Source organism: Canis lupus, chromosome 16, assembly GCF_048164855.1.
Source record: "Canis lupus baileyi chromosome 16, mCanLup2.hap1, whole genome shotgun sequence".
Taxonomy (NCBI): domain Eukaryota; kingdom Metazoa; phylum Chordata; class Mammalia; order Carnivora; family Canidae; genus Canis; species Canis lupus.
Genome location: NC_132853.1, coordinates 60154041 through 60179175, shown reverse-complemented (window position 1 = coordinate 60179175; position 25135 = coordinate 60154041). Strand labels below are relative to the sequence as shown.

The following is a 25135-nucleotide window of genomic DNA, read 5'->3' as shown; positions in this document are numbered from 1 at the left end:
ATGATGAGGGCTGGCAAAAAGATTCCCCTTTTGGAGTCTGCAGAGAGGACCCCTGGGAATGATGGGGTTCACCAGGGAAACAGAATGGTCAGCAGCCACCTGAGTGTGTCTTGCACCGAGCTACATGGATTCAGCAACTTGGAGAAAGTCCACTTGAAGAGGGAAGTGTGTGGCATGCACCTGCCCCTGCTGACGGCCCTGGCAGAGCTGGACTCGGGCACCCGTGACCCCGGCTCAGCCGGCCGTGGATTCCCCGGCATCGGGGGCACCGGGCTGCCTGTCCCCATGGTGCTGTGCCGCCGTGGTCCACGGCCTGTGCCGGCAGCTGCATCCTGTCGTGGCAGCCGGCCGCGGGCTCACCTGGAGCCCGCCGAGGCCACATCTGGTTTCCATTTCTTCCACGAGCCCGTAACAAAACACATGGCCCCCCTCAGGAGCACATGCCGTGTGTTTTTAGCGCGTTCTCTGTTTCTTTCGCCTTCGGCCTCCCCCGTAATTGACGGGCCGCCTCGTGGAAGCAGGGCTGGGACTGCAGGGCCTGCGCCGTGCGCGCCCTGTCGGACTTCTGCCCGGCAGCCTGCAGTGGGGTTTTATTGGTCCCTTTGATGTTGCAGAGGCCAGAACGGTGCTAGCTTCCCTTAGAGCCCCGAACTGGCCCTGGGACAGATGATGGCGGTCCCACCCTGCTGGGGACACGGGGACTGGCACTCCTGGAGAGTTGAGCCCGGGATGCGTGGTGGTGTGGTGAACAGCACGTGTGGAAGAAAGAGGTTGCTGGGCCCTGCGAGGCAATTATCTGTTAAAAAGCCTAATTAGGCCATTTATCTCCTATCTGGTAGCACCCCGGAGGGTCCGGCAGCGCAGGTCGGATTCTGTAACACGTTTGGCTCCGTCCTCCGAATGCGGCCACGTCCCCTCTCCCCCTTCCCTTCCCAGTGTCCCCACCCTGTGTCATGGTGTCTGGGCACCCCTGATGCACGCTCTCCCCGCCCCCCGGGTGCGCGGTTGCTTCTGCTCTGGGGGGAGAAACAAGAAGGGCCAGGATGGGGCCTCTGGGTGTCAGGCTGGGGAGCCGGCTGAAGGCTGTGGGTGGCAGCACAGCCATGGCCCTGGACGCAGGTGGCAGAGGGTGACCCAGGCCCGAGTGGGAGCTCGTCACAGGGCCCCCTGCTCCGTAATCTCCCAAGGGCTCGCCCCTGCACAAGGCAGGAAAGTGTCCCCACTCTGTGGCAGGTACCACACATGTGTGAGGGAGACAAAGCTCTACACACGTCTGCCTCCTCTCCGCCCGGCGGCTTGGTCCCTGCCGAGAGGGGCTTTCCTTGGCCACGTGTGTCAGGAAGCCGCAGTGAGCTCGTCTCACCCCTGCCCTCCCAGGCGACCTTGCCAGCCCCTCCAGACCACATTTGCAGGGTCCCCTGGGGCAGGGAGGGCACTGCCTCACGTGTGCAGCCCCCAGTGACCTGGACCTGCCCTCGGAGGCCCCTGGGGAGCCACTTGCCCACCTCTGCCCATGGGTAGACCTTCCCACTCTAGGGGACCTTGAGGAGTGAGGCCGGGGCCCCTGTGGCCCCTTGAGCAGGAGGCTGGGGTCTGGGGAGCCGTTGCAACTCCGCAAACTTGGAAAGGTGAGAAAATGCAGAAGTCAAGGCTGCGCCTGCCAGCCAGACCACGAAGGGGGGTCTGAGAACCCCGCGCTCCCTAGCCCGCTCCCACAGCCACCTCCAGGGCAGGCGCTTTGGGGGGCGCCAGAAACTGGTCACACGGGAAGCCACCTGAACACAGGGCCTGGCTCTCTCAAGTGCTGTCAGGCGGCTGCTCTGGGTTTACAAGTGCGTGGCCCTGGGGTCCCGTGTGTCTCCTGAATCGGGGTCCTCTAGGGGGCCAGGGACCCCATCTGTGGACTCTGGTATGATTGGAGCTTGATGGTCTGAGATGATTGCCTTCTGTCTTAACTGACCTCCGGGCCCCCGGGGAAAGGCTGGTTGATAGCAGCCACCCACAGCACGCCCCCCGACCCGGGCCCTGGCTGCGGGCTTCCTCGGCGGTGGGCAGGGCCACTCTAGGGGTCATGCCGTCCACACTGCCTCCCTGATTCTAAAGACAGCCCGGAGCACAGTGTCGGGGTCTTTGGGCGTCCTTCCGGCTGAGCTAGAGTTACGGCCTTGATGCCCACGTGGACCCTGGACAGGAAGGCCCGATGGGTGACCGTCCGTTGGCCTATCCCGGGGGTGCACAGCCTGCAGCACCGTCAGGTGGATCCCTTGTCACGTGCAGTGCAGTTCCGCTGAAAACCACTGGTCTCCGAGCACCGGGTGGAATGTGGCAGAGACATGGGCTCGGCGTGGGTCTGCCCTGGGTCACTGGGTTGCTGGTCCCCGGGGGTGACAATCCTGATGGCTCTCTGTATCCCGTCTGCGTGGCCCCAGCTGCTCTTCGGTCACCCATCCCGAGGCTGTGTTTGGCTGGCGGGGAGGCCCTACTGGCAGACTGTGCCCCTGGGGAGCCGTTTCCAGCTTGGGGAGCGCCTCTGGTCGCTGTGGACTGTGGGGCCACCCGGCCAGGTGCACCTCACAGGTGGTAGAGTCGTGTCCCCCGCCGCGGTTTCCAGGGGCCCCGCAGGCTGACTCGACCACCATCGGTCCCCGCCTTGCCACCTGCACGGGGGGCCCCCCTCGGCCCAGCCCCCGCCAGGCCTCCCTGGCTCTCATGGCGACACCCTGGGTCCTGCTGAGACAGGACCATGTGCGGGCCGCTTGGTCCTATGATAGCACGGCAGTTTCCTGTTTTCTCCGGTTTTTCCTTCCCCTTCTGGCCCTTTTTCTTAACTTCGTGATGTGTTGGACAGACCCCTTGATTTACAGTGGTTCCTGGGTGAGCATGGAAACTCTGGGAAGGGGTTAATTGTGTGACTGAGACTGGGACGATTCACCTGCTCGGGAACGTTCACACGCTGACTGTTATCAGTCACTTGGTTAAACTGTAGAGTCCAGAGTCTGCTTCCTGCTGGCTGGCTCTGCCCCACCACCTGGCAGGGCCCTGTCCCCGCAGCGATCCAGTGAGGGTTCTGTCCCCGCTGCCACCTGGCACCCATGCAGGTGAGGGCACCGCCCCGGGCCAGCAGATCGGTCCGCCTGGGACATTTCCTCTCCTTGGGGACAGCCAGAGGCCCGTCCCTTCTGGCCTTGGGGCGGCTGGTGTCCTGAGATGGGTCACAGAGGCTGCTTCCGGTCTCTGGGATGAAATGATGGTTCTTTAAAGCATCTTTTCCCAGGATGTTTAGTTTCTGCCACATTTGCCAACTTTTTAAATAGAGACCATGTCCTAACAGACTCCGTTCTGCTGTGCAGGCGAGCTGGCATGGACAGCCGCGTGGGGACGGGCGTGGGGCAGACGTGGGGCGTAGGAGCGGGGGAGGCGCTGCTTCTCTGGCTCTGCGTGTGGCCCTCTCTCTCTTCCTTGGAGCTGATCTTACTGTGGGCGGGGTCATGCGTGGGTTTTCCCAGCAGCATTCTCCTTGAGCATCTCTCAGCCCCCCCCCACCACCCCCAGTGCTGGCTTGTAGTGGGGGGTGTGGTGTGGCAGGGTGGTTGTCCCCAAGGGGGGACCCTGGGCAGATGCTGGCCCCAGGCGGCAGCTCCCATTATGTGGCAAATGCGGGCTCGTGCTGCCATCTGGTGGCAGCGGCCGGTGCTCCATGGCGCGGCCGTTTTCCGCACCCAGTTAGGTGTAAATTACATCTTGACATATTTTTGTTATGAATACACATGAAAAATGACAGTTTTTTGTGGTACTTAGCTGCTAATGATTGAACAGGAAAAAAAAATAACTGTTTAGGCTCTGCCATTCGACTAGGAAATGTGATTACAATCTAGGGAAAACCGCCAGTCCCATGCTGACGGGCGGTGTAACCACGCGGAAACACTGCTCAATTAGCTGTGCCGGGCTTGCAGGCCAGAATCCAGTCGTGGACGTGGCCGAGGACGGCCGAGACAAGCCGAAGCTGCCCAATGACAAAGATGAGATGGAGCAGGCCCAGATTAAGGGCCCCGTGAACGTGCCCCAGAGGGAAGGCACCAAGGAGAAGCAGGAGCAGGCACAGCTGGACCGCCCGGGCCAAGGTGGGGTGGCATTTGTGGCGGGAGGGCCGGGGAGGGGCCCGCCTAAGTTCTGGGCCTTCCTGCTTCCTCCTGTGGCTCAGACGCATGTCGTCCCCCGGGCCCCTCCAGCTGGCTCGCAGCTGCGCCTTTTCTCAGTCTCTAGAAGTAGCCTCAGCGCTCAGGAAACAGTCCCATCTGGGAGAGGTAGCACTTGCCAGCCCGTGTCACCGGGACTCCGTTCACACTCCTGGGAAGGAGGGCCGGGCCAGCCTCCCCTGCCGGCTCCCTGACGTGTCTATCTCCTCCAGGTGTGGCGGTACCTGTGGGCGAGGCCCACCGCCACGAGCCCCCTGTCCCTCACGACAAGGTGGTGGTGGACGAAGGTCAAGACCAAGACCAACCGGAGGAGAGTGAGCATCCGTCCAAGCACGTGGATGAAAAGGCTTTGGGGGGCAAGGCGCAGATGGTACCTCCTCCGCCAGAGTCAGAGAGAGACCGACCCAGACAGGACCAGGTCTTGGAGGTAGCAGGAGGTCTCCCTGAAGATCCCCAGAACATTCCAGAAGGAAATGGTCAGCCAGCCATCAAGCCCATGAAGGAGGACCAGGGGCCAGGCAACAGGGGTCTGCAGCCAGGGCCCCAGGCCTTGCCCCCCGACGGGCAGGACGCTCTGGCAGCCGGCGCAGGGGAGAGAGCCGCTGCAGTCCCACTGCCGGGCCGGGCCGCAGGGGCCTTGGGCAGGCTGGCGGAGAAGAGCGAGCCCGGTGGGTGTCATCTGGGCCCCTGAGGCCCCTCTGGGGGGAGGAATGTGGGGCAGCAGGAATCGATCGTTCCTCCTTCCGCTCAGACACCCCCCCACACTCGGCTCCCAAGATCACGCGAGCGTGTGAGTGCAGTGGCCCTGCTGCAGCTGCTGGGGAAGCTGGGGGTGGTGGCCTGACAGCTGCCGTGGTGTCTGCCACACTGTTTGCAGGACCACTAAGTGTCAGGTGCTGCGCTGCTCCCATGTGTCTGGGCGCTCATGGGGACGCGCTGGAGCGCTTGACAGGTAGCACGTTGTTAAGTGCCGTCTAAGCGCACTTAGGACGGTTCTCGCATGTTAATTGGTGAAGGTAGTTAATGCTGGCTCGCCGCCACGAGCCCATGGGATTGTTAAATATGTTTTTATTACTTCCCCGGTAATCATCGGGTCGGATATAAATTGACGGGTGGGGGGGTGGGGAGGAGGGTGGTTTTAGGAAGCATCTACCCCCCTTCTGCCTCCCCACCTCACTCCTCTGAGTTCTTTGCCAACCTCTCCAATCTCCATGTGTGCAGGCGGGAAGGCTCCCCTCCTGTTGAAGCTGGCCCCCGAGGCTGGGCCTCAGGCAGAGCTGCGAGAGCAGAGGAACGCGGAGGGCCAGGGCGGAGGAGGCCAGGGCGGAGGCCACGCTGGCAGCAAGCTGGAGGGTAAGGCTTGGCTTTTTTGCCGCATCCTCCTTGGGGCCCCGAGCCATCTGCCCCTTCTTTCCAGCCCCGCAGCCATGACCGGGAAGGAGCCGCAGGTGCCTGTCCTGGGGGGGAAGCTTTCTCTGTCCCCTGTCCCCCCCACCGCCCCCCGCCACATAGGTTTTGCCTTTCTTCTCTTTTTCCTCTTAAAAAACATCTGTCATCATGTCACATGGTTTTCTGTTCCCATTTGTAGCTCTTTTAAAGCGGCTGTGTCACTGCTCCTAATAGGAGTGGCGTTCAGCACCGCCAGAGTGGGGGTGTTCGTGCCCCCGGACGCTGCTTGTTTTCAGGATGTGCCTTCCCGGTGACCCGGTTGGGAGGGCAGGTGGTTGGTCCTGCCCGCCTCACCTCCGCCCCTGTGTATTCCGCCCCCTCAGCTTGGGGGGACGTTTGTGCCCGTCTGCTGTGAAGACCTAGCACCTGTCCTGTGAAACAAAAGCTTGTCACACCTTATCTCTCCGGTAGTTAATCCTCCTTCAGACCTTGGTGCCTGTTCTGGGGTGACTTCAGCTGTTGGTTTGATGACCGCCCCCTCCTCGCGGCCCCGCCCTGGTGGGCACTGCCTCCGTAGTGTGGGTTGGGGCAGCCTTCCTGACTCCTGATCTCCTGTCCTCATTTGGTTGGTGACCAAGGGGCCTGTGCACAGCTGCTCCCCAGTTAGAACTCCATCCTACCACCACCCCACCCACCTCCCGGCATCACCGAGTCTGTCTGCGGAGCGGCCCCACCCACCCCTGTGAGCTGTGCGAGGGTGTTTCTTGCTGTGCCGCCAGGGTCTGGGCGCGTGGGTCTTGGTGGAGCAGCACTGGGGGCTGTTCCCGAGACATATGTGCTCTGCTGCCCCCCTGGGCTGCCTCCCAGCCGGAGCACTGGGCTTGGGGCTGCCCGCTGAACCCAGGGACAGCCAGAGGCCTGAGCCAGGAGACCCTGGAGGTTGTCTGGAGTTAGGGGGCTGCTCTAGGGGTTTCACACGTGTTGCTTCGTGTCTGGTTGCCTCCCTGTGTTCACTGATTCCTGTCCTTATATTCTGTTACCTAAACCTGTTTGATTCTTTTGATTTTTTTTCTTTCTGAAAAGACAATTTTCACAGTTTCCTACTCTGCCTTTCTTCTGTACGCCTCTCAATGGGATGAGCAGCTGAAATCAAAAAGATAGTAGCAGGTACGGACCCAGATGAGTGTGCTCCAATCGAAGGCCTGCTTGGGGGGGATCTAAGAGGCCAGAACGGAGAAGGCACAGGCTGTGTTCGCACGTAGCCTGCCCCGCCCCAGGCTTGGCCCCGGCCCCTCAGTTGGGGCCCCCTGATGTCCCAACTCACGCCTTTCCATAAGTGCCCCGGTCCTGGAGGACGATGGGTGCCGTCTGTATGTGCTGACGGGGGCCTGTGTGGAATTTCCGCCCTGTGCATGGCCGGGTACTAGTGTGTCCTGCATGTGCATTGACATCCCATCTGTGGTCCTGGTGGGCCGGGGTCTGCCCGAGGACATGGCTTGTCACCACTCTGTTTCGCATCTGCCCTACCTGTTGCTTCTGGCTGGACATGACAGGCACCACTTCCCCCCCATCCAGCACCTGCCCTGGGGATGGGCAGTTGTGGCAGCATGTGAGGCTGTCCCTGTACTGTTGACCATTATATGGGCATGAGCCACGGGTATCCAGGGTGACAGCGAGGCTCATGGCCGGTGGCTGGTGTAGAGCCCTGGGGGGACGACACTGCAAACGTCCCCCATATAAAAGGCTGTGTGTGGAGCCCTGGTCCCATCCACAGGATGTGGCCCTTCTGAGGCAGGCACCTTTGTGACCCGAGGGTGTCTGGATGACAGCGGGCTGGGAGTGGGGACTGCTGCTCTGGGGCTGGCTGAGGGGCCTCATGCTCACAGGGTCCGTCCTCCACGTGCCTCGTTCTTGCTGTGGGCCTCTTGGTGGGGAGGCCAACCCCTGTGCTATTGTGGCAGGTCACAGGTCACCATGGGGAGGACAGGCCAGCACGTGTGTGCCCAGCACGTGGGGCCTTACTGGGATGTGTGCTCTCACCACTCCTTGTGAGCTTGCCCACCCACCTGCCCTAACCGCTCATGTCACCTTCTCAGCCTCCTGCTTAAGGACACACGTGTCATAGCAGTTACACGAGCCACGGCTGCCCGGAACATAGCTGACCCAGGGCTGAGGCGTTGGTAGTGAAAGGCGGGCTCCCTCATGCACACACTGCTGGCGCCGGGTGCTCAGACTCGGGGCCTCCTCCTGGGCCCAAGTTCTGGGTTAGGGGTGTGGGGAGAGTGTGGTGAGGCCTCTGACGCACACCTGCTGCGCTGCCCCCCACCCCCTGTGCCAGCCTGCACCAGCCCCCCAGGTGGCGGTCAGGAGCAGCGTCAGGAGCCCTGTATTATCTGCAGCTGGCTTTTGCCTCATCGAGGTTCCAGTCCTGGTCACTGCTGAAAAGGAAGACAGTTTGTTTCTTGGATTCTCCCCTTGGAGGAAACTCTCCAAGGGCTGCTATTCTGATTTTAGAGCAGTTTGTAGCTTGTACTCTCTAGCCCAGGACCCTGCTGTCGTTCCCACTGTGGCAGACCTCCTCTTTAGCTTCTCCCAACATTTATTCCCAGCGGGCAGCAGTCTGAGCAGTGGGGCCCACGGGAGCCAGTGCAGGCGTGGGGCATCCCAGGGCGGGCATCCCATCACCGTCTGCCCGGCACCACACTTGTGTGGCCGGGACAGGCTCTGACTGTGCGCCTTCCCCTTGCCAGAAGCGGGCCGGGCGGAGCTGCTGGACCACGCCGTCCTGTTGCAGGTGATCAAAGAGCAGCAGGTCCAGCAGAAGCGGCTGTTGGACCAGCAGGAGAAGCTGCTGGCGGTGATTGAGGAGCAGCACAAGGAGATCCATCAGCAGAGGCAGGACGGCGAGGACGGCAAGTCAGGGCCGGGTCGGGGAAGGCGGCTGTCACTGGATGTGTGATCGCCAGCTGGGGCTCCCGGTGGCTCCGTGTGGCTGGGTCTGTGGCCCCGGGACCTGTAGTCCTGTGGGCAGAGCTTTGATTTGTGTGTGATTGCTGCAAGTTCCCCTCTCTGGTCCCCGTGGTGGTAGCTTCTGCTTATTTCTGTGGCTAAACTGAGACTTATTTGGTTTGCAGCTGAAGCGCAGCCAGAGCCTGGGGTGGCTGTCCCCAGAGGTAAGGAGGAGTCCCACGATGGGGAGACGGTGGAGCCTCATCCCCAGCAGCCTTTGGAACCTGCACGTGGAGCTCCTGGGCATCCCCCCGCGCCGCCCCAGGGACACGGCCCGCGCTCAGTGGAGGAGCCCGAGGGGGCTGCAGGCAGAGCTCCAGCTGCTCCTCTGGGCGCAGCCCGCACAGAGCCCCGGGCAGCCCAGGCCGAGCCGAGGGAAGGCCGGCAGGGCGCTGTGCCCGAAGCCGCCGATGCTGGCGTGCAGGAGCAGGTGCCTGAGCCAGGCCCTGCCGAGGCGCCCAGGAGCCCAGAGAAGCTTGTTGCTGCCGAGGTCCTGGAACCGGGTCAGGACGCTCTTGGCAGAGGCTCCCACGAAAGGAGACGATCCAGAAAAGAGGTGGGAGCCACTGGTGCCAACGTTCAGGAGGCAGAGGTCTTGGGAGCAAGAGAGACTGGGGACCTTCCCGTGAAGCCCCAGCCAGTGAGCCGAGACTGGGGACCTGCAGGCCTGTCCAGCAGGTCGGGAGGAGCAGCCCCTGGGGCCCAGGCCGAGACCGGTCAGCTGGCACACCGGGCTGTTTCTGCCGGGGGCCAGGCTGGGCAGCAGGGCGGTCACCTGGAGGCCAGAAAGGAGGCCGTTGGTGGGGACCGTGTGCCTGTTCTGGGGGTAGACCCTGCCGTCCAAGAGCCTGAGCAGAGGCAGGACCCTGATCTTGGGCCCAAACCAGCCGTCCCTGGGGCTCAGAAGCCAGACCATGCCAAATCTAACCGAGACCTGAAAGTCCAGGCCGGTTCTGACCTGAGGAGGAGACGGCGGGATGTGGCTCCTGGGGCAGGAGGGGACCCGGCCCCAAGGGACAGGGTCATCATCAGCTTTAATCCTCTGCCAGATGTGCAGGTCAATGACCTCCGCAGCGCCCTGGAGACCCAGCTGCACCAGGCCGCGGGGGGCGCGTTGCGGGTGGTCCACGGCCGCCAGGTGAAGCAGCTGGCCGGGGCCCAGGAGGAGTCCTGAGTAGCCACTAGCCGCCACGGTCCTCCTGGTCGGCAGGTCTCCTCCCCCAACCACGCGGGGACCACGTGGGTGCCGAGTCAGAGGTCCCGCGGTGGCGGGGGTTTGGACGGCCTATGCCTTTGCCAGCCCGCATCTTAAACTTGCTGGGGTGACCGAGCTCACCAGGACTCAGACGATGCAGCGGCCGGCCGGGGAGCGTGGCCCCGAGGTGACACAGGCTGCCGTGAGGCCCACTGCCCGCCGGACTGCCTCTCGCTCTACATAGTCGTGGTTCACGTGATGCTCCGAGTGTGTGGAGAACTGTCACAAACTCGGCCTCTGCTCAGCTGCTCGGTGGCCACGGCTCCACGTGGGAGGACATGGGGCTGGGACTGCGGCATCTCGGTTAGCCAGCTGCCTGAGTGTGTGGCCGCCTCAGCCCTTGTCACGGTCCCTCTGCGCTCCCTGTGCTTTCCCAAACTATAAAGTTGTTTTACAAATAAGAAACATCCCAATGTTGGGTCAGTGAAGCCGGTGTTGAGAGGAGCCTGTGTGGCCACCACGTGCAGGGAGTCTGCTGATCAGACTGGCGGTGGTGTGCAACTGGGCACGGCACAGCCCCGGAAAGACCCTGCGGGCAGCCGGGTGGCGTTTGTGGTGTCGTATTTTCAATGAATGGGAGAGCCGGTGGGCAGGGGTGGCCGTGGCAGGCTGTCCACCTGCGTGCCGAGGGCCCAGCAGCTGTGCCCCCCACCCCCCCCCGAGGGCCATGTGTGCCCCAGACCCTGCCGTCAGGGGCTGCTGGCTGGAGGTGCCCAGGCCCTCGGGAAGACCACCACGGCTCGGCAGCCCCAGCCTTGGCTTCCGGTCTCGTCCTGCCCCTGCGCCTTTGAAATCCTGTTTGTTGTGGTTCCCGTGTTCTCGGGCAGCCCGAGGACTAGACCCGAGTAGTTCCTCCCGAGGCCGGGCGCCAGTGCTGCCAGGGAGCCCCTGAGAAAGGGGGTGAGTCTTGGGGTGCTTCCTTGCTTCCTGGCCTTCGCTTAAGTAATAACTATCCTAGACAAACCCCGCTCAGTGGGAAAACACCTTCTGGAGGTTGCCGAGATCAGAACTCTACGTGTTCATATGTTTTCAGGGTGGGATTCTATTCCCAGGTGTATTTACCTGGATGTCTTACCTCAACCCAAGTTTTATGTCTTCCTGGAGGTAAGGCCTTTCTCCTGCCACAGAAGGTCATTTCCTTAGAGCAGGGACCCAGTCCCTGTCCCCCGCCCCCCGACCCTTGGGGTCTCCCTACCATTCATGCTCTCCCGGCCTCCCCAGCCCGATGTCCCTCAGGGAAGAACTGGGACCTGTGTGTGGGGCTCCTTGCCAGAACCACAGGGAGCTGGCAGGGGCTGGGGGCTGTGGTCTGCTTTGTGAGCACAGAAGACTGGTGTCAAGACCAGCAGGTGCAGTGAGTGGTCCAGCCAGAGCAGCCGCAAGCAGGGCCATCAGTGAGTGACTGTCCTCGTAGGAGCTGCCCCAGGTGACGGGTAGGATCTCATGAGGATTCCCTTTCTAGGGCAGGGCCACCAAGCCCAGAGGGCCGGGTAGGAGTAAGGATGGAAACCTGGTGCACACAAGCCCTGAGTTCAGATGCTGCCTGAGGACAAAGGGTTCTATGTGACGATGCAGCTCCAGGAACGGCTGCATCCAGACACCAGTTCTCTTGTATTTCCCCCAATAAACATGGTCTTGAGGATGGAGTGAGTTTGGGGATGCCAGAGAACTAGGACAAAGGCCAAGAAACTTGGGAGTTTGGTGTGTAGCCCGAAGAGGAGGGACACACAGGAGGACGCCTGTGGAACGCGTCTTGCAGGCTCCTCACAAGAAGCTGCAGAGGTCGGAGTGGAGAGCGTGAGGGGCCAGAGAAGCCCGGCGTCATGGTGTCACGGATGCCTGGCTCCAGCAAGCCAGGGGCTGGGTGGTGCCCAAGGGCAGGGTGACCTCCATGCTTCAGGAGGGGCTCCTGGAGCACAGTCCCCAGGCATCCAGCAGGTGGCGCCCTGGCCCTGTGCCAGGCATTCAGGGGCAGTGCCACCCCTACTTTCATACCCAGGTCAAGGGCGGGGCAAGGAAAGCCAGAAGGGCTTAGGCTCTGACCCTGGGGGGCCTCAGAAGGGCAGGCACCCCGCACTGCCCTGGGTTCCTAAGCCCAACCCTCCCTCGAGGGCACCTCTCAGAAACCCACAGGAGGCAGCTTCCCTTCTCTGGTGTGGCTGTGCTTTTATCTTTGGCACGTCCTGTAAACTGGCAGCTACATCTGGCGGCTCCGTTAGGCTCAAATAAGGTATTTTGGGTAAGAATTCTTGAGAAAGTGAGACTCCTGAGCAGCATGTTCCCACAGCCATGTCCAACAGGACAGCTCTCACATGGTCTGCCGTGGTCTTTATTATCGCGTCAGGATCTTACTCTAACCCAAAGCCTCACACACGAGGCAGAAAAACCCACGCCCGCTCGCCCACCACTTCCCTGACGCGCCTGCAGTCCTTCTAGCTCTAAAAGTGTCAGACGTTTTGGACGTTTGCCCTTGGTGGCCGTCAGCACCAGGCGCCCGGCTCTGCTCCCTGGGGCAGTAAACAAGTGCAGTGCTCGCTCGTCCATCCTAAAGGCCTCCCCTCAGGGTCTTTTTGGCCTAGAAAATAAAGAATTTGGTGTGAACAGGTTAAGTTAGAAGAGACCATAAAACAAGAAAACCATCCCACCAAACGCCGTCCGGCAGCAGCAAACATCTTCCAGAGAGCCCGGCTGCGGGCGCCGGCACGGCCGCGTGGCTGGAGGCTCAGGTGCTTGGAGCTGCCGCAGGCCAAGGCCCTCAAGCCACGCCGCCCTGGACCAGGCCCTGTGCAGGCCCCCCAACACAGCGCGCTCAGTGCTCACGAGGCGGCGGGAGCTCCTTACAGAGAACGCTGAGGTGAAGCGCCGAAAACACTTGCCCAGAGACAGGGCTCCCTGGCACGGAGCTGGACGGGACCCAGCACCCTCTCTGCCTCCTCAGGCAGCTCTGTGCAAGGCTGGGGACTGCAGCAGACTGGGCAAAAAGGTGCTCATCGGTGCATTTCCTCGTGGTGACAAACACTCAAGCACCCTCGTCCTGAACGTCAGGTCCCCCAGCTCTCAGCAGGGTCATCTTCCGTGATGGGGGCATGGGAAAGAGCCCCCAAGCTTAGGGCGCGCTGTGGGAGCATCTGTAGACGACCATGGCAAAGGAGCATACAGGCGCCTGGAACAGGTGGGCCCTCACCACAAAAGGTGCCACGGAGAGACCTGTGTGTAGGGAACGTGTTTGGTCCTTCCACGGAGCTTCTTCCAAGCTGCAGCCCCAGAGTGGAGAGTCCCCCGGGGAAGACTGTAGAACCGGGGAGGAAGCGCAGGGGACAGGTGTGCCTGGCTGCACGGCCCACGTCATATACGAGGCTGGCCACGGGTGGGGGGGGGGGGCTGGCTGGGGGCAGGACCAGGCCTGAGCGTCCCCGGGGAGGTGCAAAATCTCCGAGCCCCCGGGAAGGGAGCCTCGCACTGTCCTCTCCCAGACAAGCGGCCAAGGCACAGCTACCCGCTCAGGATGATCGATCCCGGAATGTCAGGGGACGGACGGCCTGAGGTCCCCGGAGTCCGCCGAGCTCAACCGCCCTGTCCGCGTCGGGTCCTCTGCACCGGCAGCTCCGGGGGACACAGGGGATCGCGGGCATCCCGGCCCAGCCCAGGGCCCCCTCCTCGGGCGCCGGGTTCCTGGAGCATGTCCAACCCCATGTGCTCCACGCGACCCGTACTCTCCGCTTTGGGGCAGGGCAGGCGGTCACAGCACCTCCGCAGGCTGCGCGTCGGCAGCAGAAGGGGCGTGATGCGGCGCGGCTGAGTCCCGGCCCCGGAGCAGAAGCCCCGCGGGGGCCAGAGGGCCAGCGAGCGCCGCTCGGGGGCTGCCCTTCCCGGGGAGCGGCCTCCTGAATGCCCTTCGCCGTCGGGGGTCGGGCGGCGCGGCCGGCCTGAGCGCACGCGCGGGAAGGAGACGGCAGCTGCCGCTGCGCCCGGGCCCCCCCCGCCCCGCGCCCCACTGTCCCCCGGGGGCGCCCACCTACCGCGGCGGCGAAGCAGCGCCGCAGAGCCTCGAACTCCGGCGCACAGAGGTCCTTCGCCAGGCGGCCGCCCGGGGCCGTGGACGCCTGCACGCACCTGCCGTAGGCCGCGGCCTGGAGGGCGGGCGGGACGCGCCGGGATCGCGACGGCCTCCGCGCCCGCCGGTCACCGCCCCGCCCGTGCGGGCCCCGCCTGTCCCGCAGGCCCCGCCCCGCCCGGCGGCTCCTCACCTCGGCCCCGCAGGCCGCTAGGCGCCCGGGGAAGGCGCGGAGGCGGCCCCGCACGCGCCCCCACACCGCTCCGTTCCCGGACATGAGCCGCTACTCCCAGCACCCGTGGGCGCCGCCATCTTGCGCCCGCCCTCTTCCGGCGCCCAGCGTCCCGTGCGCCCCCTGATTGGCTGGGCCTCAGCCCCACCCCACCGCTAGCCCCGCCCCCTTCCGGAACGGCGACCCGGCTCCGGGAACACTGCAAGTGGCTGGCGGGTTTGTCTGTCTTTGACGTGGGACTTCGGATTGGTTCAGGCTCGCGTGGTGTGCCCGCCCCGCACGGGCGATTGGCCAGCTGGGCCAGGCGTGCGCGGGGATTGGAGGGGGGCCGCGGCGGCGGGCGGGGCCGGAAGGTGACCGGCATGATGGCGGCCACGCCGGCGCTGCGGGACCGGCTGAGCTTCCTGCACCGGGTGAGTGCGGGCGGCCGCTCAGCCCCCGCCGGGGCCTCTTGCCTTCGCCCTCGGCCGCCTCCCCGCGGCGCTCACGCCTTGCGGGCCGGGCCCTGTTTCCTCTCCAGCTCCCGCTCCTCCTGAAGGGAACGTCGGATGACGACGCCCCGTGTCCGGGCTACCTGTTCGAGGAGATCGCCCGTATCCTTCGTGTCCGCCGCTCGCCCGCGGGCCGGGCCGCTGCAGCTCCTGCGCCGGAGGCCGGGGGGGCGGCGGGGCGGCGGGGAGGCCCGCGCGGGGCCGGGGGGCGGGAGGCGCGGCCGACCCCGCTCAGCCCTTCCCTAACCACGGCCGGCCAGGCATCTCCCACGAGTCCCCGGGCAGCAGCCAGTGCCTCCTGGAGTACCTTCTGACCCGGCTGCACAGCGGCTCCGGCCGCGTGAAGCTCAAGGTGAGTCCCCGCGCGGCCCCCCACCCAGGGCAGGCCCAGCTCCCACCCGCGGGCGGCGGATGCAGGCGGGGCGCGGCGGGGTGCGTGCCGCCTGCCCCACCTGCCCGCCCCCCAGGTGCTGAAGATCCTGCTCCACCTGTGTGGCCACGGCTCCCCGTCTTCCGTGCTCATCCTCAAGCGCAACCCCGCCTTCATCCAAGAGGCTGCAGGTACCGGGCGCGGGGCGGGGGGCCCTGCGCCGACCCCCAGGGGTACCCCCACCGCAGGACCCTTCCTGGCAGCTCCCGTCTGCGCCCCAGCCCTACTGCGTCTGGCCCGTCACTTTCTGCCCGTGTGTCCTGCCCGGCCTGGGCGGCCCAGGCCCGTCCTGCCTGTTCTAGTGCCCGACCCGCCAGAGATGATTCGTGTCCTCAGGGCCCGAGCCAGGGAGCGCTGTGAGCTTGCACGAGGGGGGCCTGGCCTGTCGCGGTCTAGGCGACAGATGGGGCTGCAGGGGAGCCGCCGTCTCACCCCACCCACGCCGGGGGCTGTCCTGTTTGTTTCTCTTTAACTAGAACTTGGGAGGCGTGGCCCGAGACCTTCCCTCAGGTGAGGCAGCTGCAGCATCTACAGGCCCCGCCGCCCGGCCTCGGGGAGTCTTGGAAGGGCCCACGTTCAGGCAGGAACCGTGCACACCGAGCTGGGCCCGTGAGAGCCCCGGGGAGGCACCTGGTGCGCTCGGAGGACCCCCATCGTTAGGCAGCACCTCCCCGCCCTGAAGCCACCTCAGCCCTTCAAGGACAGGCTGGGCGAGGCTGGGCACTCGGCACCCCGGAGAGCATCCTGCCCCCAGACTTGGCCGCTGCCCCCGGTGTCCACCGGGGCTCGTGCTCGTCACCAGTGCCCCCCAAAACTCCTGTGCAAAAACAGCAGGCCTGCCTCGCTTACTTTCGCCGGCCGGGGCGTGTCTGTGCTGCCAACTTGCACACAAGCGGTCCCCCAGTCCTGCACCCCAGGAACACGTGGCCACAGCCTCCATCTGCCATGCTCCAAGCCCAGGGGACAGCGCCAGGCTGTGGGGAGGTGGCCCCAGGGCAGGAGTCCCATGGGAATGAGGGGGTGCCATCCCCACTCACTGGAGGTTCGGCTCCCGGCTGCTGGTCCTGGGCCACCAGCCGCAGTGGAGACAGCACGGTGCCAGGGGGCTGGGAAGAGAGGTGCGTCTGTGACGGATGAGACAGAGCCTAGGGTGGGCTCGTTTTTTCTGGAGAATCTCACTTGCTGTAACCCTGAGCTCAGACCTTCGAGAGGTGGAGCTTGTGGGTCATGATAAAGAGCGGGCTTTTGTCGCCCGGCCCCCCGGGACCTCTGTGGGGCTTTGGATTGGACGAGATCCTCTGTGTGTCTTTCGGGCAGAAGGGGGTGCAGAGGTAGTAAGGCTGCCCCTGCAGGAACTCAGAGAGACGGTGGGGTCAGGGAGGGGGCCACCCACGTCGTGCTTTGCAGGTCGACACGCAGGCCTGGTGTGAGCATGGGAGCTGGGGCCTGCAGGGGTGCGGCTCTAGAAGCAGCCTGGGGCAGGGCGTCCTGGATGAGGGGCTCTGGGTGCTCTCCAGGCTTTGTCCATGGGGCAGAGCATTCTGGGGGGGTGGCAGCTTCCGCGGGCTGATGGCTGCTGTAAGGACTTTGACCTGGAAGTGCTGTCATGTGGGGGATTTGAGGTCCGACCTGTGCTTTAGGGAGCTAACCCTGACCCTGGGGCTGCCAGGGCCACCTGCCGGGGATCAGAGTTGTAGGGGCCCCTGGGGGGCCTGGTCACGGCCGGGATGGGCTGCAGCTCACCCCCCCAGGGAACGCGAGTGTTGGAGCGTCACCCCTGCGGTCACCAGCGCCCGCTCAGCCTTGGTTCTCCGGCTCTGCCCGCAGCGTTCTCAGGGCCCCCGGATCCTCTCCACGGGAACAGCTTGTACCAGAAGGTGCGGGCGGCCGCCCAGGTGAGTCGGGACTCAGGTCGGCTCTAGGGCAGCACTGGGCCTTTGTTCTCCAACCGCCTGGGACCCTGGCTCTGTTCCTGCTGTGGGACCAGCCCCCCGTCCCCCCCACCCAGCCTGGCCTCTGAGAACCCTGGGGACGGGGGGATGGGGGGGGATGGCAGCCCAGCTGCACGTGCTGAGCACCCTCCTCCTCATCTAGGACTTGGGAAGCGCACTATTCTCTGACAGCGTGTCCCCTCCGCCTCACTCCCAGGCTCCCAGGGGCCTGCTTCCAGCAGGTAGGCCGCTGTGTCCATCCCTGCCGCTGGGTGTTCCCTCTGGAAGGCCTGGGGTCCCTTCTCCCCACCTGCTGTCCTCGGCCGGCGTGCCACTCTGCGCAGGGCTGAGGATGAGTAGCCACACTTGCCTGCAGGCATGGGCTCGCAGTCCAGACCCCAGGGCTCCCTCCAGGGCTTCGGCTACAGCAAGGAGCGGGGCCACACGGGTGAGTGCTGCGTGGGCTCCCAGAGCCGTGGGGGCGAGGGCCTGGCAGCTCAGGCCTGCCGAGCCCTGGAGGGTGATGTGGCCAGCTGGCGTGCCCTGCCCACTCCACCTTCTCTGCCGGGGCCTGTGGGACGAGGCCGGCCGGGTCTGCTTAGCCAGCAGGGGAGAAGTCAGGCTGGGCCTCATTTGCACACACGGCTCCTTCCAGGGCCCAAGGGCAGAGGGTGCTGGGCCTGGCTACCACAGGTGACTCGGCAGGTGCGGTGCTGAGCTGGCTCTGCATGCCCAGCTTGCCTCGGTGGCCTGTTGCTACTCATTCTGGTCACAGCTCTGACCCCCCGGCCCTCAGGGGGCACTGATTCCTAAAGCGGGTCTGGCTCGGAGGCCTGTCCTCTCCTGAGGTGGGGTGACAGTGCTCGGTCCTCGTAGGGCACAAGGGTGGGGAAGGGCATGAACCACAGCTGGATCGCAAGTGCAGTGTGGGGCACCCAGGCTCCATCAGCCCCGGGAGCATTCTGGAGCAGAATCCACCGGGGAAGCTTCTGCAAGAACTCCGGTCCCCCACGTAGCCTCTGCTCTGTAACTACAGCTCAGATCTCTCTTTCAAGCCCAGAGTGGAAGCAGTGCCTCCTTCTGGGAGACACGAGAGAGCACAGGGGACGCGACCAAAGTAGGCCATCTCCCTCTCCCTGTGGCGCAGGCTCTGCGGGCGAAGCCTTCCTCTCCACCATCCAGAAGGCTGCGGAGGTGGTGGCCAACGCCGTGCGCCCGGGGCCCGAGAGCCCCGGCACCCAGAGGCCCCTCCCGCGGGGCGATGCCTACCAGCCCGCCGTGACGCCTTTAGCCAGCCAAGGTGGCTCAGCTGCTGGGAAGCCGCTCTCCAGGGGCTTCTTGGGTGCCCGAGGAAGCGGTGAGAGCCTTCTGGGGGGTCTAGCTTCCCCCTGCCAGGGTCTGGGTGAGCAGAGGAGGCTGCGGGGACCGAGGGACGGGACTCCCTTAGTGTCAGCGGCCACAGGGTGTGGCTCGGGGAGGGATCTGACTAGAGGCCGGGGAGGGCGGTGCGCCCTGGGTGGGGTCAGGGAGCCCTGCTGTCCTGTCCTGTCCGGCCCCAGAGGCGGCATGTTCTGCGATGTTCCCGTGGCCAGAGCCCTCCACCAGCATGGTGCACGTTCACTGTGGTCTGTACTGGTTTCCTTCTCTCACAAAGCTTGTGCGTGGCGCACAGACGCTACCCTGCCAGCGTCTCACCAGTTGCTTGGAGTTGGAGCTCGGGTGTTACGGCCCCAGAGCAGGCAGGGCTTCCAGAGGGTCCCCCCGTTCAGATATGGACCCGGGACCCCCGCTCAGCTTCTGCTGGTTCAGCTGGGGCCATAGTGACACCAGGGCCAGCCTCCACAGCACTTGTATCCTAGCAGGGGCAGTAGGCAGTGCAGGTGCAACACAGAGCACGGTGAGGGTGAGGAAGGACGGCGGGACAGGCGTCGGGGTGATCTGCACCTCCGCAAACCGCCTCCCACTTGGCCTTCAGTGCCTGGCACTGCTGTGTGTTCACGAGCTGGCCCTGGGGCAGGCGTGTTCCATGTCACCTCATACCAGGCATTTTTCTGGAGCTCAGGGCCTTCCTGAGCTAGTCCAGGTGCCACAGGAAGGGGCGCATGAGGCGAGTCAGAACCCCCCCCGCCCCCCCCGCTCCACTCTGACTCCCAGTTCCGTCCCTCACAGTCCTGAGACCCCAGCCGGGGCAGGCTGGAGGGGGCTGGGACGAGCCGGACAGCAGCTCCAGCTCCCAGAATTCCTCCCAGGAGAGCGGTGACCGGAGCAAGGCCTTGGACTCTGGCAGTCGGTCGGGCAGTGACAGCCCCTCTGCGGCCAGCCAGGCACCCAGCGACCTGGCGGAGCGGTGAGTGGGCCCCCTGGGCGCCCTCCCTGGGTGGAGGCGTGACCCGGAGGGGTCTTTCTCTGACCCTGACCACTGTGCCCCCCACAGGGTTGAGGCCGTGAGCCTGAGTGACTGCCAGCAGGAGCAGAACCTGGTGCAGACCGTGACGTGTGGGCCACATGCCTTTCTGAGCCAAGAGGAGGCACAGCGCTTCATCAAAGGGTGGGTCCCCTGCCCGCTCCCCGCCCCCCCATCCTCCGCCCCGGCCCCCTACCCCCCATCTCCTGGTTGCCCCTTCCTGCAGGTGTGGATTGCTCAACTGTGAGGCTGTGCTGGAGCTGCTGACGCGCCACCTGGACGGGCCCAGCGAGTGTGCACAGATGGTGAGGCCTGCCTATGAGTGGGGGGTGGCCGTGGGTATGAGGGAGTGAGCAGGGGTAACTGGGGACCTCTTCACGTGGGGAGAGGGGGCTCCGCCCTGGGAGACGGGCAGCAGGGGGGAGTAAGCACAGGATTCCAGGGGGCCTGCCCTGGGCTTCCCCAGTGTGGGGCTGTAGTTGGGCCAAGAGGAGGAAGGGAGCTGGTCAGATGGGTCTCCATCCTGGGGGGGCCCTGCTGACCTCCTGTCTCCCTGGCAGAGAGCCCTGGGTGCCATTGCATCCCTGGGACGCACCGACCTGCTCTCCCAGGAGCACATCTTGCTCCTCACCCGGCCGCGGCTGCAGGAGCTCAGTGCAGGCAGCCCTGGACCTGTGACCAACAAGGCCACCAAGGTGGGCAGCGGGGCCCAGAGGAGCGGGTGACGGGGTGCCTCAGCAGTTTCATACCTGTTGGGGCCAGCCTTCCCCAGACGTACCTGTACATGCCCGCTCCTGGCTGCGTGGGACAAGTCGTGCCCTTAGGACAGCTGTGGTCCCTGGTTCGTGGAGCCTCTTCCAGTTCCTGAACTTCCCAGTTCAGCTGCCTTACTGCTCAGCAGCTCTGCTCTGCAGGCAGCCCCCCACCCCTCCTTGGCTCAGCTCACGGGCAGCCTTCTGCAGGAAGCCCTCTGTGCTTAGATGGATTTACCCTCCTGTCCTCCACTCTGGGTCGCGGTTCACGTATGTGCCGGGCGCTTCGATCCCTCCCCGGCCCCTAGGGGGCGGAATGGTCTCATTCACCTGGAGTCCCTTTAATGTGCCTGAATTGTGTGCAGGTCTCCTGACTCTCACCGGGCAGGGAGCCTCTGGGCAGCCCCCCTGCAGCTGGGCCCCCACACCTCCTGCCTAGTGGCATCCTGGGCATCTTGTCTTTAAATTGTCCTTCATTGAAGAATCAGTGACCTGGTCATAGTGGTGTTTGTGGGCATGAGAGGGCGGGAGTAAGCTCTGTGCACAGCAGTGGGGAAGGAGCAGAGGGTTTAGGGCACGTTCCTTCCTTCAGCGTCTGGGTTGGCGCTGGCATGGTGCCGGACAAGGGACACCCTCTCCCTGAGCCGGCTCGTCATGCAGCCAGGCTTGCTGACAGGTGCGGCCGTGCATGCGCAGAGGGTTTGGCCGGTGTTGAAGGAGGTCGGGGGAGGACAGGAGGAGGAGGTCTGGGTGGGCGGCCGTGCTGGGGAGGGGTGTCTCTGTGCCCCTAGGGCACACGAACCCTCAGCCACCCCCCTTTCCTTCTGCGTCCAGATCCTCAGGCACTTTGAAGCTTCCTGCCGACAACAGCCCCCTGCCCGCAGGCTGCCCGCTGCACCCAGCCCCGCTGCTGCCCGCGTGGGCCTGTCAGACCTGCTGACCGACACCGTGCCTTTTGCTGGGAACCAAGCCTTCCTGCAGCCTCTGAGTTCCACTCTCTTCTCGCCCGAGGGCTCTGCACTACCCCCTCCCCTGGACAGCTGCCCCCCGTCAGTCCCTGGGGACGCCAGGGAGGCCGAGACGAGGCTGGCGGGTTCTAGAGAGCGGGTGGCTGCATCTGAGTGGAGCCCGTTGGGCGTGGGCCCCCAAAAAGGAGCACCGGAGTCTAGCCTGGGGCCCAGCTGCTGCCTGCAGAGCCCAGTGCCCAGTGGCAGCTGTAGCTCCCTGTTCGCTGGAATGGAGCTGGTGGCTTGTCCCCGCCTGGTAGGGGCCGGGACTACCACAGAAAAGGCGCCCCAAGTCCCATGGACATTGTCACAGAAGGCAGCAGCGAGAGAGCCTCCTGGCCCAGAGCCGTCAGCTTTCCCATTTCTAAACTCATGACCTTGCCGCCCTGGGCCACACGTGGAGTTCTCGTGGCCCCCGGCCTGGAGCTCCCAGGACCCCTGACTCTGTGCTGTCCCATCTGACCCGGCCCCCACGGCCCACCAAGCAGTGGTTCCCCTTGGGTCTGTGGCCGGCCCTGCTCTGTCTGGTGTCTTCCCCTTGCTTGCGGAGGACGAGGTGCAGGCCACTCAGCACAGCAGATAGGACAGAGCCAGGTGGAGCCAGGTGGCATGGTGCGAGGGAGTCCTCAGGTCGGCTCCCAATCCAAAGACAGGTTTCCCACTCCCCCCACTGGGGAAGATGAACCCCCTCATGGGGTGGGCCCTCTGCCATGAGGGTCAGAGTAGCACAGGGGCAGTGCAAGGAGAGCAAGCCCCACGCGGACCCTGCGGGTTTCTAGGCAGAACCAGGATCTGAGCTGCTTGTTCAGGTCGGCCGCTGGGCCTCCTGCGCAGCACCTGGCCGGTCATCCTGTCTGCAGACGCTGTCAAGCCCGTTTCCCTGCAGCCAGAGGGGTCAGAACGGGGCAGAGGGTGCGGTGTGACGCCTGGCGGGGCAGGACGGGAGGCCTGGCTCTTCACTCAAGAGCTCAGGGTCGTTGTGGGCACCCAGCTCCTCCGTGAGGGGACACGTCAGAAGGAGATGGAGCCCCGGCTGTGGCCCTTGCCAAGCTGCTACTGTTTCCAGTGACCACCCTGAGAGGAGGGCGTGAGGCTGCCTCAGTTTCCCTGTGTCTCTTTTCAGAGGCTAGCTGTTGGGACTTGAATTCCTGTAGCAGCAGGCAGGCTCATGGCAGGGCCTGGCAGTGGGGACCTCAAGGGTGCCCTGGAGGCCTGTGCCTGCCTCGCAGCAACCAGGCTTTACATGGATTGGGAACCACGACTTGGGTCTTTATTTTCAGTTCAGATCGCTGCTCTGAGGTGGAGCAGGGCTGTCTACAGCGGCAGGTCACTGTGCGGCCGTGGTCCGTGCTGTGGCTGCAGACTGCGGGCTGGCCTCCTGAAGGATGCTGCTGCTGCAAGGCTCATGCCTCCTGCACGTTCTAAGTAAACACTAGTGTTCACACAGACCTGCACTGGTGCCTTTTTGTGTGTGTGTGTGTGTGTGTTTCAGTGAAAACAGCATTAACAAGGGGCACACTTAGAGGCCTCCTGATGGTAAATGTCAGGGAGAACTCCCTGCTGGAGCCATCTGGTCCCTTAATGTTAACTGTGAGGTTTTAACCATGAAACGGTTTCTCAAGCAGGTGCAGGGCTCTTCAGGTCATCTCATCCCACGTGAGCATCGGGAATCTGTCTTCCAAGAAGCCGGTCCATTCCACAGAAGCTGTGTGTCTGTAGGGTCTGTAATGGTGCTCCATCCTTCATTTAGGTTGATGACTTTTTCCACTTGTTCTTGATTAGTCTGTTTAGAAGTTTGTTAATTTTTTTTTCAAAGATCTAAGCCTTTGGTTTTATTTTTCTACTGCTTTTATGTTTTGTATTTCATTGCTATCTGCTCTTTATTTTTCTACTATTTTGAATTCATTTTTCCTTTTTTTTCTAGTTTCTTAAAAGTGGAAGCTTAGATTAGTGGTTTGGGACCTTTATTATTTTTCTAACATTAAAATCTTAATGCTATGTTTTTCTCCAGATTGCATCCCATGAACTATGATAGTTTTATTTTTTTTAGGATTTTATTTATTTTAGACAGAGTGAGGAGAAGCAGATGGAGAGGGACAAGACTCTGCTCAGTCTCACGACCCTGAGATCACGACCTAAGCCAAAATCAAGAGTCAGACAATAAACCTACTGAGCCATCCTGGTGCCCCTTTTATAGTTTTATTTTCTAATTACCCTTGGGACGTCCTTTTATCTGATGGATTGTTAAAGGTGTGTTTTTCTGTTATTACTATTTTAATCCTGATACAGTAAGAGCATGTTTTCTATAACTTCAGTTGTATTCTCCAAGATTTGAAACTTTTGTTGAAGTTTGTTTTATGGCCCAGAATAGTCTATCTTGGGGAATGTTCCATGTGCACGTGGTCTAGACAACTAGACCAATCTCCTTGATGAACATAAGTTTTGTTTTGTTTTGTTTAATTGTCAAAAAAATATTACCAAAATGAATCCAACAGCATATTAAAAGGTTAACATGTGGGACACCTGGGTGGCTCCAGTTGAGCGTCTGCCTTCAGCTCAGAGCGCGGTCCTGGGTCTGGGGATCAAGGGAGCCTGCTTCTCCCTCTGTGTCTCTGCCTCTCTTTGTATCTCTCATGACTATATAAATTTTTTTTTTTTAAGGTTCATATGTCACAAGAATTGGAGTTTATTCCCAGGATATAAGGCTGGTTCAACATCTGAATATCAATCAGCATAATTCACCAAGTTAACACATTTACAAAGAAAAATCACATTTTTTTTTTTTAAATTTTTATTTATTTATGATAGTCACAGAGAGAGAGAGAGAGGCAGAGACACAGGCAGAGGGAGAAGCAGGCTCCATGCACCGGGAGCCCGACGTGGGATTCGATCCCGGGTCTCCAGGATCGCGCCCTGGGCCAAAGGCAGGCGCCAAACCGCTGCGCCACCCAGGGATCCCACATTTTTTTTTTTTTAAAGATTTATTTATTTATTCATGATAGAGAGGCAGAGGGAGAAGCAGGCTCCATGCTGGGAGCCCGACGCAGGACTCAATCCCGGGTCTCCAGGATTGCACCCAGGGCCAAAGACAGGCACCAAACTGCTGCGCCACCCATGGACCCCTGAAAAATCACATTTTATGCAGAAAATGCGGGAGACCTGAAATTTAACATTTCATTCATGAAAAAAAAAACTTCACATAGGGATCCCTGGGTGGCGCAGCGGTTTGGCGCCTGCCTTTGGCCCAGGGCGCGATCCTGGAGACCCGGGATCGATTCCCACATCGGGCTCCCGGTGCATGGAGCCTGCTTCTCTCTCTGCCTGTGTCTCTGCCTCTCTTTCTCTCTCTGTGACTATCATAAATAAATTAAAAAAAAAAAATTAAAAAAAAAAAAAAAAACTTCACATATGAGAAATATGACAGTTTGTTTCACCTGGTCCCAGAGCTGACATCATAATGGTGTAGGACTGATTGGGAACAAGGAAGTCCTATCCATTCTAATCACTTCTGTTCGGCGTTATACTGGAAGCCCTGGCCAGTTCAATAAAGCAGGAGGAAAGGGGGACAAGTATGTCGGAAGGGGAACTTATTCACAAACATTACTGTCTATGTAATGTAGAAACCCCCATAGAATCTACAAAAATTCCTAAAACTGATGAGTGAGGTTAGGAAGGGTGCAGGCTGCAGGGTAAACTATACTGCCAAATATTTTTGCATACTAGCAATAACACGGTGTGCAGAAAAGCACAGGAGACTGACAAGAAGGCAATGAAGGCCTGAATGCTCAGGAATACCATGCTCATGGAATGGAAAACTTTCCCCAAATTCATCAACAGATTTAACATAATTCTCATCAGAGTTCCAGCTGGGTTGTTTTGTAGATGCTGACAAGCTGATACTGAAACTTACAGGAAAAGTTAAAAATTGAATAGCCAAGGCAATACTAAAAAAGAAGAACAAGGATCCCTGGGTGGCCCAGCGGTT

The 25135-nt window shown here is 62.2% G+C and overlaps 3 protein-coding genes across 10 annotated transcripts in view; 2 read left to right on the top strand and 1 right to left on the bottom strand.

The window, feature by feature from the left end:
- Positions 1-10254, top strand: part of SLC38A10 (solute carrier family 38 member 10) — a 39692-nt gene extending 29438 nt beyond the window's left edge. For 3 of the 6 annotated variants that reach the window (XM_072781951.1, XM_072781947.1, XM_072781946.1), the window contains 6 exons: positions 3954-4121; positions 4409-4864; positions 5418-5549; positions 6729-6752; positions 8336-8497; positions 8720-10254. In XM_072781951.1, coding sequence (XP_072638052.1) covers positions 3954-4121; positions 4409-4864; positions 5418-5549; positions 6729-6752; positions 8336-8497; positions 8720-9768 — 1991 coding nt within the window. In that variant the 3' untranslated portion in view covers positions 9769-10254. The remainder of the gene's footprint in view (positions 1-3953; positions 4122-4408; positions 4865-5417; positions 5550-6728; positions 6753-8335; positions 8498-8719) is intronic. The other 3 variants (XM_072781950.1, XM_072781949.1, XM_072781948.1) reach the window with 2 other exon arrangements.
- A 1906-nt stretch (positions 10255-12160) lies between these two features.
- Positions 12161-14255, bottom strand: NDUFAF8 (NADH:ubiquinone oxidoreductase complex assembly factor 8). Of its 2 annotated transcripts, none has more exons than XM_072781955.1 (3): positions 14097-14255; positions 13865-13979; positions 12161-12424 (listed from the first exon to the last, which is right to left on the bottom strand). In XM_072781955.1, exons 1-3 carry the CDS (start codon positions 14178-14180, stop codon positions 12330-12332), a joined length of 294 nt encoding a protein of 97 aa, XP_072638056.1. In that variant the 5' UTR covers positions 14181-14255; the 3' UTR covers positions 12161-12329. The 2 variants fall into 2 exon arrangements, with proteins under 2 accessions (XP_072638056.1, XP_072638057.1); XM_072781956.1 differs by having other exon boundaries at positions 13869-13979; positions 14097-14254.
- A 164-nt stretch (positions 14256-14419) lies between these two features.
- On the top strand, positions 14420-22598 carry TEPSIN (TEPSIN adaptor related protein complex 4 accessory protein). Of its 2 annotated transcripts, XM_072781953.1 has the most exons (13): positions 14420-14548; positions 14656-14728; positions 14887-14978; positions 15094-15187; positions 16884-16951; positions 17151-17229; positions 17364-17435; positions 18135-18344; positions 19157-19334; positions 19422-19535; positions 19618-19696; positions 19952-20086; positions 20978-22598. In XM_072781953.1, exons 1-13 carry the CDS (start codon positions 14498-14500, stop codon positions 21524-21526), a joined length of 1794 nt encoding a protein of 597 aa, XP_072638054.1. In that variant the 5' UTR covers positions 14420-14497; the 3' UTR covers positions 21527-22598. The 2 variants fall into 2 exon arrangements, with proteins under 2 accessions (XP_072638054.1, XP_072638055.1); XM_072781954.1 differs by lacking the exon at positions 17364-17435.
- Positions 22599-25135: the final 2537 nt, after the last annotated feature.

Excerpts from the sequence above, each read along its gene's own strand:
- NDUFAF8 (XM_072781955.1), bottom strand. The coding sequence starts at position 14,180 with ATGTCCGGGAACGGAGCGGTGTGGGGGCGCGTGCGGGGCCGCCTCCGC. Across the intron at positions 13,980-14,096 it reads TAGCGGCCTGCGGGGCCGAG|GCCGCGGCCTACGGCAGGTG; the intron begins GTGAGGAGCCGC and ends CCCGCCCTCCAG. Across the intron at positions 12,425-13,864 it reads CTGCTTCGCCGCCGCGGTAG|GCCAAAAAGACCCTGAGGGG; the intron begins GTGGGCGCCCCC and ends TTTATTTTCTAG.
- TEPSIN (XM_072781953.1), top strand. The coding sequence starts at position 14,498 with ATGATGGCGGCCACGCCGGCGCTGCGGGACCGGCTGAGCTTCCTGCAC. Across the intron at positions 18,345-19,156 it reads CTTGGGTGCCCGAGGAAGCG|TCCTGAGACCCCAGCCGGGG; the intron begins GTGAGAGCCTTC and ends CGTCCCTCACAG. Across the intron at positions 19,697-19,951 it reads CCAGCGAGTGTGCACAGATG|AGAGCCCTGGGTGCCATTGC; the intron begins GTGAGGCCTGCC and ends TCTCCCTGGCAG.